The sequence below is a fragment of the Acomys russatus genome, chromosome 3, assembly GCF_903995435.1.
Source record: "Acomys russatus chromosome 3, mAcoRus1.1, whole genome shotgun sequence".
NCBI lineage: Eukaryota > Metazoa > Chordata > Mammalia > Rodentia > Muridae > Acomys > Acomys russatus.
The window spans coordinates 38021644-38037040 of record NC_067139.1 but is presented as its reverse complement, the minus strand read 5'-3'; the positions used below and the strand labels follow the sequence as shown (position 1 = coordinate 38037040).

Here is a 15397-nt window from a genome sequence, read left to right as displayed (position 1 = left end):
AGGTTTTAAAATATGTGGACACTTGATACAAAACAATGTTCAATCTCACAATTTGCAACTCAAACTAACATGAGTCAAGTTTGAAGAACACCAAGGGACATGCGTTTTTGATTTGTGTGACCTTTTCGTGGGACTACATGACAGTTCAGATATGCTCACGTGCGCAGAGCTGACTGCAGAATATGTACGCTTACATAACAACGTTTTAAATGTACTTTTTATGTGTACGGTATTTGGTGCTACATGTGTGTCTGAGACAGTTTCTACAGTGCTCACACTTTGTTGTGAGACACCGTGTGGGTACTGAGACATGAACCTAGGTCCTATGCAATAGCAGCCGGTGCGCGTCACCACTGAAACATCTCTGCAGTTCCAACCTTAGACTTCACTACAAACAGAGGTTCATTTCTCATCATTTCATACTTTTAAAATTCTACTGAATGGCTTTTCACTCATTAGACAATCCAGCATTGTTCTGAAGAGCTTCAATAAATCAAATAAAACAGACTGAGGTCCTTATTTGTTTGATGTCTTAAATGACTTTTTTTAAAAAACAAAATTTTTTTTTGGTTTTGTTTGTTTCTAGTTTCTCTGTGTATTCATGGCTGTCCTGAACTCTCTCTGTAGGCCAGACTAGCCTCAAACTCATAAGATCCACCTGCCTTTACCTCCTAAGTGCCAGGATTAAAGGCATGTGCCACCAAGCCCTGCTCTAAATGACATTTTTATTGCTTTCTTTTCTTTCAAAGTACTCTTCAGCCACAGGGAAAAAATGGCGTCTTATTTTTAAATGTTATTAATTTATGTGTACACCTGCCTGTATCTATAGACCACATGCAGATGGTGGTACCTGCCAATGCCAGAAGAAGGCATGCGAATCCCTGAAACTGGACTTGCAAATGGTTGTGAGCAACCGTATGGATACTGGGAATCAAACCTGGGCCCTCTGAAAGAGCAGTCAATGTTCTCACATGCCGAGTCATGTCTATTCCTAGGACTGCTTTCTTAACTTAAGATACTGTACTCTTTGGACCAGGCAGATGGCTCAGCGGGTGATGGTACTTGCTGCCAATAAAAAAACGAGGCATATCTGTGCTTGTTTGCAAGCTGTCCTCTGAAACTCCCGCTCCCGGGCACACTGTAGTATGCACATGCTCACATATACACATAAACAGATACACACAGGAAATGAATGTAATGAAAAGAATTTAATACAGGCTCCTGTTTATTTTTATAAAACAGTGTTTGTTCCTCTCAGCTTGCTTGCTTATTTATTTATTTATTTATTCATTCATTCATTCATTCATTTATTTATCCATCCCCCAAGACAGGGTTTCTCTGGGTAGCCTTGGCTGTCCTGGACTCACTCTGTAGACCAGGCTGGCCTCAGACTCACATCAATCCACCTGCCTCTGCTTCCCAAGTGCTGGAATTAAAGGCATGCGCCACCACTCCCGGCCTTAGTTTATTTCTTAACCCAGCTATTATACAAATAATTGAGACTCTTATAACACAACGCTTTCCAGCACAATGTTCTTTTTTTTTTAAGATTTATTTATTATTATGTATACAGTGCTCTGCCTGCATGTGTGCCTGCAGGCCAGAAGAGGACATCAGATCACATTATAAATGGTTGTGAGCCACCATGTGGTTGCTGGGATTTGAACTCAGGATCTCTGGAGGAGCAATCAGTGCTCTTAACCTCTGAGCCATATTCCAGCCCCATAATCTGTTCTTAAATCTCTGTTATTTTGTCTCACTCCCAACAAACTTCCCAGCAATACTTGTACTTCTTAGCTTTCCACAGCTCTAGATCCTTCCTCCTGATCTTCCTTGGATGTCTACCCCAAGCTGAATCACCTGCTTCCTCTCCTAACTCCTCCTCCCCAGGCTGGCAGGAAGTCCCGCCCTATTCTCTCCCTTGCCCATTGATTGGCTGTGAGCTGCTTTATTGGCATATCAAGGGGACAATATTTACTCAACATTTAGACAGAAACCAGAATTTAAACTACATAGTAGTAACCTTATGCCTATAGCCTCCTGTAACAGCATGATCACGATAAGGAGCTTACAAAGACAGTCTAGGAATCAAAAAGACAAATTTTTTCTTAAAGCTACTATCTAAGTTTTTTCTTTTCTCTTTCCCCCCCCCCTCCTCTGGGGGCAGGGGGTGGGGGTGGGGGGGAGTGTTCAAGACAGGGTTTCTCTGTGTTGCCCTGGTGATGCTAGACTTATTTTGTAGACCAGGCTGGCCTCGAACTCACTGCAATCTGACTGCTGCCTGCCTATGTCTCCCGAGTGCTGGGATTAAAGGTGTGCGTCACCACACCCAGCTCTTAAGTGTTTCTTAATATTGAATAATAATGTCCTTACTCATCTGGAGGATGAACACACATCAATCTTAGGTTTATATAAGATGAAGTTACACTGTCCTAAAAGGTCAGCTAATCTCCTTAGAAAGTAGGGCTCCCACGTTCTGGTGCCAATTGGCATTTTGGCCTAAAAGGGATATTCTGTTAATCAATAGAGGAGCCAAAACTAGGCTGGAAGATGACCGCAAGCTACATGACTCCCTCAGCCAAAAGCTATTAAATGCTGACTGAGGTGAGGTGTCACCCTGCTCTGGATGGCCAACTTATTCCTTTAAATGTGAGGTGCTATCACAGGGGACAGGTGGTGGTCATGCCTGGTGCAAAAAAGACACAGAGGACAATACAGACAGCAAAATACATGCCAGCCTAAGTTAGGTCCCAAAACACAAAGGCAAAACTGCCCATTCCATATGGAAAAAGGGGCAGGACTAAGATAGCCACAGCAAATATAGAAATCCAGATACAAGATTCCTACAGTATACTTAAACACTAAAGGTAAAAAGGAATTTGAAGTTGATTTTAAAAGGCAATGACTTTTCTGATGCTCTGGACACCAGTTTATCCCTTTAGACATGAGGCGCTTTTGCGAGGGACAGGTGGCAGTTCACAACAGGTGCCCAGGGGCCCAAAGAAGGATATTTCGATCTATAGTCATGTTTTGATTTCAACATGAAAATGATTGTAACTCTGTAGGCCAGGCTGGCCTGAAATCACACTGATCCGCCTGCCTCTACCTCCTAAGAGCTGGGATTACAGGTTTGTACCACCATGCCCAGCTTTCCCCATGACTTATTATTACATACCATCCTTCATATGGCAGGAATAAAGATTTACAGATATATTTCTTCTGGTCATACAAAGAGCAAAGAACATCCTTAATCTGTGCATCATGAACATCTGATGTGTTTACTATTTTACAACTATATATTACTTTTGAGAAATTATACATTTTTAGAACAAAAGAACTGGACACTGGTGACGCTGGATCAAACCTAACAAGAATCATCCTCTAGCATGCTGTGACACTGACACACCTGCTCCAGCATCCTGTACGTTCCAGCCCCAGCTGTTTTGGTTGCTGTTCCTCATCAGAGCCTGCTCCCAGGACAACTTCAAAGAAAGCTGCTGGTCTTAATTGGTTCAGCATTTCAGGCTGTTCCAAACAAGACTTGTTTTTTGTTTGTTTGTTTTTTTAAGATTTGCTTATTTATTTATTTATTAAATATACATTGTTTTGCCTGCATATATGTTTGCACACCAGAAGAGGGCACCAGATCTCATTAGAGATGGTTGTGAGTCATCATGTGGTTGCTGGGAATTGAACTCAGGACCTTTGAAAGAGCAGCCAGTGCTCTTACTGTCTGAACCATCTCTCCAGCACAAACATGACTTCTATTAAGCCAGAAAATTCTCAACATTTACAGACTGGACTACAAATGTTGCTAGCTTGCTTAACCATATTTTTCCCAGTTTCCAGTGGGACCCCAAATAGGATTCCTATGCCCCAAATCAGCAAGAAGTGGCCCTGAGAAGAACGACATCCCGTACCTGAAGGTAGGAGGGATACATTTTGGTTCTTCTATGGGACATGGATTTAGGGAGTTGGTTACAAGTTATTACTGCTCTTAATCAGAGGGGAAAAAGATAAAAACTTAGCCTCAGCCAGGCATGGTAGTGTACACCTTTAATCCCAGCACTCGGGAGGCAGAGGCAGGCGGATCTCTGTGAGTTTAATCGCGTGGTATACAAAGGGAGTCCAGGCTATCCAAGGCTACACAGAGAAACCCTGTCTCAGAAAACACAAAACAAAACCCAAAAAATTTAGCCTCAGGGATTTCTCTTTCCTTTTCTTTTCTCTTTCATTCCTTCTTAGGTAAGAGGGTAAAGAGGGAAAATAGAAAATATACAGAAATGATAGGACAAAAGGCAGATTAGTGAATCTACTCATCAACTTAAAGCTTTGTTATTTTCAAATAAGGTTTTTTTTAAATTCATTGGTATAGAAATTTATATATTAATGCAAAAATAAGTTTATTTTGATACACTGGTATATAATTCAAATTTAAGGTTATATTTCTCTCTCTCTCCCTCTCTCTCTCTCACACACACACACACACACACACACAATACTCTGGTATGAGGTACTATATCCATATAACTCATTTAGAATACAAGGTTTACTTCCATTACTTTTAAAACTGCTATTGCAGACTGTTTAGCATAATTAAAATAATACAAGTTAATAGTTAATCAACCTCAGTCTTGTCAGTTATTTGTCTAGATTATCACAAGATTATTCTTACTAAGTTAAACAAATACTCAGTAACTAAAGGTAAACAATATTTTGCTTGTTCAGATATCATATAAATAAATAATGATTATATGCACAGTTAAATAGGTGGTCCTCAAAAGCCTCAGAGACCCACAGAAGATGGCATTTAAGGATCTCTTATTAATTTAAGGACTCTTTGACAACGAGACATCAGTTCCTTGCATCACCCCAGTGTACCTCAAAGAAGATGATGCGCATCAAAGAACTTCCACTAGGAAATGGCTTCAGATATGACAAGCCAGCCACTGGGCAAAGAAATGTCCTAGTCCCTCTCTGACAGAATTTGTCAAAAATGGGCTAAGTTGGAGTAGGGGAAGTCAACTGCCAAGCTCTGTCAGACATACTGGGCCAGAAGGCTGGAGAGGATGCTCCAACATTATAAAACGTTTCTGGTCACTATCTAGGCAGCAAACTGTCTCTGTTATATTTATTTTTTATTTTGAAAGCAGCTAGCCTGCACTTCCTGTTTACTCAGTTAGTTAATTTTATTCCTTCTCACATTTCTGATGAGGCTGAAGACTAGATACAGCTTTACAATAAGCTTAGTTATACAGGAGGTAAGCTGTTTTAAGGTCTAGATAGATTGATAAGTATAAGTTATGATAGAAATAATTCAGGTACAAAACATATTTTTTAAAGATTTTATTTATTAGGCTGGAGAGATGGCTCAGAGGTTAAGGACACTGACTGCTCCTCTCAAGGTCCTGAGTTCAATTCCCAGCAAGTACATAATGGCTCACAACCATCTATAATGTAATCTGATACCCTCTTCTAGCCTGCAGGTGTATGTGCAGGCAAAGAACTGTATACATAATAATAAATAAAAGTACCACTCAGGCACCCCCAGAAATCTAAAGTCAGGACAATTAAAAAAAAAGATTTTATTTATTTTATGTATATGAGCGCTCTATCTGTATGTATACCTACATGCCAGAAGAGAGCATCAGAGGGTATAGATGGCTGTAAGGACATCATGTGGTTGCTGGGAATTGAACTCAGAACCTCAGCAAGAGGAGACAGTGCTCTTAACTGCTGAGCCATCTCTCCAGCCCCCTTAGGTACAAAACTTTAAACTCATCAAGATAGGATAATATTTTCTTTAGGGTTACCTTTTGACTAGACATTATGTATATCTTACCTATTGGTTTTTATAATTACTTCATTATTGTTCTTACTCTATGCTGTTACATAGGCTTTATTTAAAAAAATAGCCTTTTTCATCTGAGAGAGAGAGAGAGAGAGAGAGAGAGAGAGAGAGAGAGAGAGAGAGAGAGAGAGAGAGAGTGTTGTAACAGCATAGTCTGGTGCTTTGTGTTTGATTGTTAACTACGCTGCTCCCCAAGGCCTGCTTGTGGTCTTTTATGAACAGATGCTCACATACCCCAAGTATTGCTATGTGACCTTGCCTCCATGATTGGTTGAATAAAAGGCCTACACCTACCTAGGCAGGGCAGAAGAAGGGACGAAGTGAAGGCTCACAGGGTTTGGAGAGAGAAGGAGCTTGGGTAGAAGGGAGGTACAGGAGGAGGAACCAGGAGGGAGGCAGAGCTGCCATGATGGGTTAACGTGGAGAGAAGCACATGGCCGGATGGGCGAGATGGAGGAAAGCAGCCCAGGTGAAGAACACTAGCAAGTGTTTAGGGACTGTGGACGGGAAGAAGCCCAGATGGGAAGGATTAAAGAGATGGCCTGGGATGGGGGCTGGGAAGTGGTAAGGACAGTTTACAGGGTTGATATCTGCCCTGTCCTAGGTAAAATGAGGCCTATTATAAAATAAAACTGTCTGTCTTTGTTGTTTATAATAGCAGGTTAGAAAATACTGCCGAAATAATTATAGGATGTAAACATTATTAGATATTTTTTTTAATTTACTACTACAGCCTCTTTTTTGGTTGGTTGTTTTGTTTTGTTTTTTGAGACAGGGTCTCTCTATGGAGTTCTGACTGTCCTGGAACTCACTATGTAGGACAGGCTGGCCTGGAACTCACAGAGACCCACCTGCCTCTGCCTCCCAAGTGTTGGAATTAAAGCTGTGTGCCACCACAGAGTCCAGGAGGTTTTTTTTCTTTTTTTCAGGGGGTGGGGGGATTGTTTGATTGGTTTTTTGTGAAAAGGTTTCTCTGTGTAGCCTTGGCTGTCCTGGACTCGCTTTATAGACCAGGCTGACTTCAAACTCACAGCGATCTGCCTGCCTCTGCCTAGGTTTTAACTCTTTGAAAAGTTGTTTTTTTTTTTTTTCCCGTTTTTCTTTTGTTTTATTTTTCAAGACAGGGGTTTTCTCTGTGTAGCCTTGGCTGTCCTGGACTCACTTTGTAGACCAGGCTGGCCTCGAACTCACAGAGATCCGCCTGCCTCTGCCTCCCAAGTGTTGGGATTAAAAGTGTGCGCCACCACCGCCCACCTTGACTTCACTTTTTACTTAACATAAAAACCTCACTAAGTTCTTAAACCTGCTGGAAAACAGAGCGACACCACAGTGGCGAGCACAGCTCACAGCGGCGAGCACAGCGGCAACGAGCACAGCTCCCACATACCTTCTCGTTCCCTGCACCACCCTTCACACTCCTCATGTTAAACTTCTTCACTTCTTCTTTCACTTCCTCCATGTAGGCATCTAACGGATCCAGCTCCTCGCCCTCCATTTCACTCCCTTCCTTTTCAGCTTCGGCAGGATCATCTTCATCATCTAGGAGAACACAACGTATTTCCTTTGTATGAAAAGGCAGTGCACAGGCAGGCCAGCCAGATGCCTGAGGGTAAAAGCATCTGCTGCATAGGCCTGACTTCCTGAGGTCATTCCCATATCCCGTGTGGAAAGAGAAGTAACTCCTGGCAGCTGCCCTCTGCTTGTGTATGTGTAAGCATGTGAATGCACTGCACACACAAGCACACACACGCACACACATTAAGTTTACAATTATTTTTGAAGAGACATGCCACATCCATTGTTACTTCCATCACTTTCCTCCCACTATGCCATCATCCCTCTTCCTGGGTCAAAGTTCACTCCTTGTGCAGTTCAAGTGCTCACACCTGGAAGATCTACGTTTTTAAAAACACGTGTATTACTGTTACATAAAGTAAGCAAAACTAGTAAATCACTTAGCTGAACAGAGGTAAAAGACGACTTATGCTTAAATGTATTTCTAGAACTGGGAACACATACAGCTCAGCAGTAGAGTGGCTTTTCTAGTATGTATTAGGTGCTAGCCAGACTTTCCAACCCCACACCCAAAAAATTCACACCCACCTCCTCCCCAAACACCCCACAGGTTTTATACCCAACACTTTCCCTGATGAAATGACATCTGTTTCTCTCCCTCTCCACTGTGTGCACATGTACCACAGGCCGACTCGGTCTGTCCTTCTTCGGGTGCCAGCCATCTTAGTTTTTGAGACAAAGTCTCTGTCACTTGGGCTGGAACTCAGCACCGAGGCTAGGCAGGCTGGGCCGAGTCAAAGGATGTGTTCTCTCTCTACATCCCCAACACTGGACTACGTAGACTTCGCTATGCTTTTTCCACATGAGTTCAAGGAATGAGACTCAAGTCGGGTCCTCACACTTGTACAGCAAAGAACTTTACTGTACCCGGTCCCTGGGTAACTTTTTTTTGGGGGGGGGGGGACAGGGTCTCTCTGTGTAGCCTTGGCTGTCCCGGACTCGCTTTGTAAACCAAGCTGGTCTCGAACTCACAGCGATCCGCCTGCCTCTGCCTCCCAAGTGCTGGGATTAAAGGCGTGCGCCACCATGCCCAGCCTCAGTGACATTCTTACCTCAAGGAACTCTCCTCTTCCCAGCATGAGCACTTATAACAGAAACTATGTGTTTGGAACATTCACAGAAAATAAACCAAAGCCCCATTTTCCACTTTACTAAAACTCCAAGAGTCAGAATCAGAAAGGAAATGGGCTGGGGTACAGCACAGTGAACAGTGCTCTGACAGCAGATGCTGAGCCTGGATCCAAGCCACAGAACCACAAAAGCAAGCTGGGAGAACAGTCCTCTCCTAGATTACAGGAAGTTACAGGTGTATTTATCTTTTTTAAGGATAAACATGTAGTGCACATGCCTTGGTGCTGTAGTATGGAAGGGGGGCTGGATCCACTGGAGTTCTAGTCAGGGCGAACCATCAGGTGGCACTTACTCTCACGTAACAGCCATACTGGCAGGAATTACATTAGCGCCATCTACTAAACCCGTAAGTGAATATAACTGGGCGCTCTGAAGTCAAATCAGTGATTCTTATTGATGTTATTCCACAAATAAAATTTCTGTTGGGCGTGGTGGCACATGCCTTCAATCCCAGCACTGGGGAGGCAGAGGCAAGTAGACTACTGTGAGTTGGAGGCCCACCTGGTCTACAAAGCGAGTCCAGGACAGCCAACGATACACAGTGAAACCCTATCTCGAAAAAAACAACAAAAAAAAGGAATGTTAGCATCCACTGTGGAAGCATTTAAAAGTCTCCATGTGGCCAGGCACAGGGGCTTACACTTACAGGCCCAACTGCTCACGGGGCTAAGAGAAGGAGCACTTGAGTGCAAAGGCTCCAGGCCAACACAGACAACACAGCAAGGCCCTGTATCTAAAACTCTAAGATTCTTAGTATGAATCCAGCAAACCTTCAGATGTCTAATAGCAAGTGAATAGATGGACAAAACGTAGTGTAAACCGGACATAGGAGCACAAGCCAAAATCCCAGTGTTTGGGAGGCTGACCTAGGAGAATCACAAACTTAAGGCCTACCTGGGTTAGAAAGAGGAACCTGGCCTACAAAGAGCAACTCTATCTTAAACAGGAAAACAAAATAATTCCACACCCCTTTAATCCCAGGACTTTAGAGGCAGAAGCAGGCAAATGACTGTGAGTTCGAGGCCAGCTTGGCCTACAGAGCAAGTTCCAGGACAGCCATCCACAAGGAAACAGCAATAGTATGACTGCACTATGAGGGACATGGGCAAATTCTCAGAGACAAAAAGCAGCACGCAGCACAAGGTGCTGGGTGACAGGATGGTGAGACCTTTAATGAGTAGTTTCTACTGGGATGACCAAAGGGCTCTGGAAATGAACAGTGATGGTGGCTATACACTGCTGAACACAAAGGACATAGGTCAGTGCTAGGGCATATGCTAAGCATGAACAGGGCCCTGGCTCTGACCCTCAGCCTGACAGAGGGTCTGGACAAAAGGCTAAAATGTAAATACAACATTGTTCATATTTTCCACAACTTAAAAAAGCATCACCCACGTCCCAACCATACCATCATCATCTTCTAAACTCCATTTTTTCCCTTGTTTCATTTCTTCAATTTTCCTTTTTCAGTTCCCCTATGTTTTCCATGGCCTTTTTACGCTGTTCTTCTCGCCATTTCTCAACTCTTTCTTTTCGTTTTCTCATTTCTTCCTCCAGCTTATTCTGGTCAAAGTTCTTTGAGGAGAGAAAAAGGGAAAAAATCAGAATCAGCAGGTGTACGTCACATGAGATTTTTAATACGTTCTCCAAAGTATAAAAGAAAAATGGAGCCGGGCGTGGTGGCACACGCATTTAATCCCAGCACTCGGGAGGCAGAGGCAGGCAGATCGCTGTGAGTTCGAGGCCAGCCTAGTCTACAAAGTGAGTCCAGGATGGCCAAGGCTACACAAGAGAAACTCTGTCTCGAAAAACCAAAAAAAAAAAAAAAAAAAAGAAAAAGAAAAAAAAGAAAAAAGGATGTGTATATGAATTTCTAAACACAAACAAGATGTAGTAATCATCCATGTTTATAATTATATGACAAGCACCAGGCAGGTGGTGGCACACGCCTATAATCCCAGCACTCGGGAAGCAGAGGCACAGGTGGATCTCTGAGTTCCAGGCCAGCCTTGTCTACAAAGTGAGTCCAGTGCAGCCAAGACTATACGGAGAAACCATGTCTCCATAAAAGAGAGACAGAGAGAGAGAGCGAGAGAGAGAGAGAGAGAGAGAGAGAGAGAGAGAGAGAGAGAGAAAAAAGAGAAGAGAAGAGAAGAGAAGAGAAGAGAAGAGAAGAAAGGAAAAGACAAAAAAGGAAAAGCAAAGGATGCCTCAGTAGATACAGGCACTTGCTGGCAAGCCTGACAATTTGAGTTTAATCTTGAATCTGCAACATGGTGGAAGCAGAGAATTAACTTGAAGGTTAGACTGACCCTCACACTTGTGCCATGGTATACCATGTGTGTAACCCCCACAAAAATAAATGCAGTAATAGAATCACAAAGGCAGAACTGGTCACTAGCACCTGTAACCCCAGGGGCAAGGGTAGTTCCAGGCCATCCTGAGCTATATACAGCAAGAAAAGAGACACGGTGAGGAATGGCAGGAGCAAAAGAGAGAAAGGGGAAAGTCACAGGAAGAAGCCCTTCAATAAAGAAAGCCAAAAGACTGAGCTAGAAAGGTGGCTCAGAGATAAAGGACACTGGCTGCTCCTCCAAAGGGCTAGAGTTTGACCCCCAGCACCCACAAAGTGGCTCACAGCCATCTGTAACTCCAACGCCAGAGGACCTGGCACCATATTCTAACTGGCCTCTGCAAGTAGAACCAGGCACATAAGTGGACATACAGACACACAGGCAAAACACCTAGACACATAATACAAAATATAACAAGAACACTCATATAATTATCAATACATCCTATTATGTTAATGAGAATAAATGTTGACATCCCCATGTTGGCAAGGATGCAAGAAAAACTACATTGTTGTGTGCCTGGGCCCTTCTTGTTTTTGCTTACAAGTGCATGTCTGTGTGGGCAAATGTGCACAGCATGAGTGAAGCAGTCAGAGAAAACATGAAGTTCACCCTCTCTTCCCACCTGTGCATGGGCCCCTCATTTTAATCATAGGCCACTAGGCCTCTGTGACAATTGTTTTCCCACTCAACCACTCTGTTGATCCTATTGTGCCTACATTCTTTTTTTTTTTTCCCCTTTCTTTCTTTGTTCCCCCCCACCCCATACAGGTTTCCTGGATTCACTTTGTGAGTCCTCTAACTCACAGAGATCCACCTGCCTCTGCCTCTGCCTCTGCCTCTGCCTCTGCCTCTGCCTCTGCCTCTGCCTCTGCCTCTGCCTCTGCCTCTGCCTCTGCCTCCGAGTGTTAGGATTACAGACCTGGGCCACAATGCCCGGCTATGCCTAGATTCTTAAGTCTAAATTTATATATACTCTTTAGGTCAACCTGATACTGTAAACATGGACTGACGACATTTTCTAAGTAAAAACAGTTAAAATATAAATATGCAACATTTCTCAGAAATATTCTTGAAGATTTATCTTCTGGTTTATTTTACATTACTGTTATCAGTTACTTAAAAATAAAGAGTATCATTAAGAAAGAACTCTGGCCAAGCATGGGGTACACGCCTTTAATCCTAGCACTTGGGAGGCAGAGGCAGGCGGATCACTGTGAGTTCAAGCCCAGCTTGGGCTACAAAGCAAGTCCAGGACAGCCAAGGCTACACAGAGAGACCCTGTCTCAAAAAAACAAAAACAAAAACAAACAAACAAAAAGATAAAAAGAAAGAATTGTGTTGTGGAAACAAGACTGTCATTACAGAACTGTTCCCAGCTATACGTACCCCAGCATCCTTCTCTTTCTCATCTTCCTTGTCATCTTTGTCTTTTTTCTTCTCTTTAGAACTGTCCCCGCCTTCTGCTTTCTCTTTGGACCTAGACCTACCAAAGAACAAGAGAGTAAGATAAAATCCACTTGGAAATGCAAGAATCATTTCTTCTTCACTTTAGTAACGTGTGTGAGACAATGAATGTGGGGGTCAGGGGACAACTTGCAGAGCTCAGGTTTCCCCTACACTTGGAACCAGGGATCAAGGTGAGCTCAAGCCTCAGCAGCAGCGTCTTCATCGCTGACCACCCTCAAGTCTTATGATACCCACTTTCAGACTACTTAATAGACTTGGATTTCATTTTATTTTTCCAATAACTAATACAATATCAATCATATTCAATAATAAATACCTTGGCATATGAGAAAAGTAAATAATTTATAGCCAACAATATGAAACATTTGGAAATTTGTCTGAGAAAAGCAATTACAAAATTTAGACAGGATAGAAAATTTTTAGTAAATCATATATGTAGTAATATTTAAGATCACATGGGCAACAGGGTGTGGTAGCGCACACCTTTAATCCCAGCACATGGGAGGCAGAGGCAGGAAGATCTCTGTGAGTTTGAGGCCAGCCTGGTCTACGAAGCAGGACAGCCAAGGCTACACAGAGAAACCCTGTCTCAAATAACAACAAAAAAAATTTACCAGCAAATTTTTAATTTTTTTGCCATTTAATTTGCTCTTTGTTCTGCCCAGGACTGGTGTCTGTGAAAGTAGTCCTACTTTAGTATAGAGCAACAAATGTCTCTAGCACCATTTATCTCTCTTTTTGTTTTTTTTAAGACAGGATTTCTCTGTGTAGCCCTGGCTATCCTGGAACTTGCTCTGTAGATCAGGCTGGCCTCAAACTGCACCATTTATCTGTAGGACCTTTTCTCTACTCACTGCAATGTAACCTGACATTTACCAAACGGTTTCTGTATGCTCTGCCACGGGCTCTTTGTGTCCTCACACTGATCCATTTGTCCACCTCTACACAGTCACTAGAGACTTTCTGAGACTGAAACTTTACACTGTGTCTTTGTAGGAATGGCACAGAGTGTCAGCCCTCCTATCTTGTTTTTCAGATTTCGTTCTTTGGCATGAGTATGTAGGTGCATGTGTGTGTGTGTGTGTGTGTGTGTGCATGCATGCATGTAGAGTCCAAAGGACAATCTGAGGTAGTATTCCTTAGGAGCTGGCCTGGACTTGCTGATTTGGACTGGGCTGGCTGGACAAGATAAACTTGTCTCCTCCACAGTATTGGGATTATTTACAAGTGCACACCATGTCCTGCATTTATTAGCTGGGTTCTTGGGTTTGGGCTAAGTCCCCAAATATTCTACCCAGTGGGCTATCTCTCGCAGTCCCATTTCTTTCTTTCTTTCTTTCTTTTTTTTTTTTTTTTTTTTTTGTGTGTGTGTGTGTGTGTGTGTGTGTGTGTGTGTATGTGTGACAGGGTTTCTCTGTGTAACTATGGCTGTCCCAGACTCACTTTATAGACTAGGCTAGCCTCCAACTCACAGTAATCCACCTGCCTCTGCCTCCCGAGTGCTGAGATTAAAGGCCTATGCCACCATGCCTGGTCCTAGCCCCATTTCTAAATGCTATAATCAGTTTATAAAATATCCTTTTTTTTTTTTCCTCCCCTGAAGACAGGGTTTCTCTATGTAGCCTTGGCTGTCCTGGACACACTTTGTAGACCAGGCTGGCCTCCAACTCACAGGGATCCAGCTGTCTCTGCCTCCCAAGTGCTGGGATTAAAGGCATGCGCCACCACGCCCAGCTAAAATATCCTTTTATTCATGTCTGCTAAGTTAAAAACCATGAACAGGGGTTGGGTTGTTGTTGTTTGGGGTTGCTGGTTTGTTTGTTTTTTAAAGATTTTTTTAAATTCAGTATTCTACCTGAATGTTCACCTGCAGGCCAGAAGAGGGCATCAGAGCACATTACAGATGGTTGGTGAGCCACCACGCGGTTGCTGGAAATTGAACTCAGGACCTTAGGAAGAACAAACAGTGCTTGTAGCCTCTGAGCCATCTCTCCAGCGCTGCTATGTTTTTGTTTTTTGTTTTTTTGAAACAGGATTTCTCTGTGTAGCCCTTTCAGTTCTGGAACTAACTTGGTAGACCAGGCTCACCTCAAACTCAGAGTGCCTCTGCCTCCTGAACGCTGAGATTAAAGACATGTACCACCATGTCCAAAATCAGGCTTATTCTTAATTTGTAAAATTGCTATTTATAACAAGAACAAATTGAAAGCCCCAAAATGGAGCTGGAGAGATGGCTCAGAGGTTAAGAGCATTGATTGTTCTTCCAGAGGTCCTGAGTTGAATTCCCAGCAACCACATGGTGCCTCACAATCATCTATAATGTGATCTAATACTCTCTTCTGCCACGCAGGCAGAGCATTGTATACATAATAAACAAACAAACAAACAAACAAAACTGTTTTTTAAAAAAAGAAAACCAAAAAACCTGAAACTTTATGTGTACTTGGCACCTCAAGTAGAAAATTTCACATCTAACTGCACACACCAGGTTGCAGTCATGCATACACACTAAAAAATATAGAATGGGGGGTCTGGAGGTAGCTTAGTGGGAAGGCACCTGCCCAGCTGTGCATAGCACTGGGTCAATCCTCAGCAGCACAAAAATCAACCAGCCACAGAAACTCCACTTCCAGGTTAGATGTGTAAGATGCTCATAAAATAAATCCTGAGGTTAGACATGGGCGTCCTTCAAGACATCTCCCATTATACATATATAAATAACAACATACGGAAGCTAGAAACTGAAAACACTTCTCATTCCAAGCCTTCAGGACAAGAAGTATTCAACAACTATCAAGTAAAACACAAAAGCAACAACAAATCCCTATAAATGAAATTTTATAAAAGAAATAATCCAAAAGAAAAATGTGGCAAAACAAGGTTCAAGGGTGCCGGGCGTGGTGGTGCATGCCTTTAATCCCCAACACAGAGAAACCCTGTCTCGAAAAACCAAATAAAAACAAGGCTCAGGGTCATCAAGATGTGTAGCTACAATCGCAGAGGATCTGACACCCTC

The 15397-nt window shown here is 42.8% G+C and overlaps 1 protein-coding gene across 1 annotated transcript in view; it reads right to left on the bottom strand.

Annotated features, from left to right (window-relative positions):
- The window catches only part of Ddx46 (DEAD-box helicase 46), a 53124-nt gene that overhangs the window by 27472 nt on the left and 10255 nt on the right, over positions 1-15397 (bottom strand). Inside the window, 4 exon segments of the mRNA XM_051172419.1 lie at positions 7239-7390; positions 9966-10014; positions 10016-10132; positions 12301-12397. Coding sequence (XP_051028376.1) covers positions 7239-7390; positions 9966-10014; positions 10016-10132; positions 12301-12397 — 415 coding nt within the window.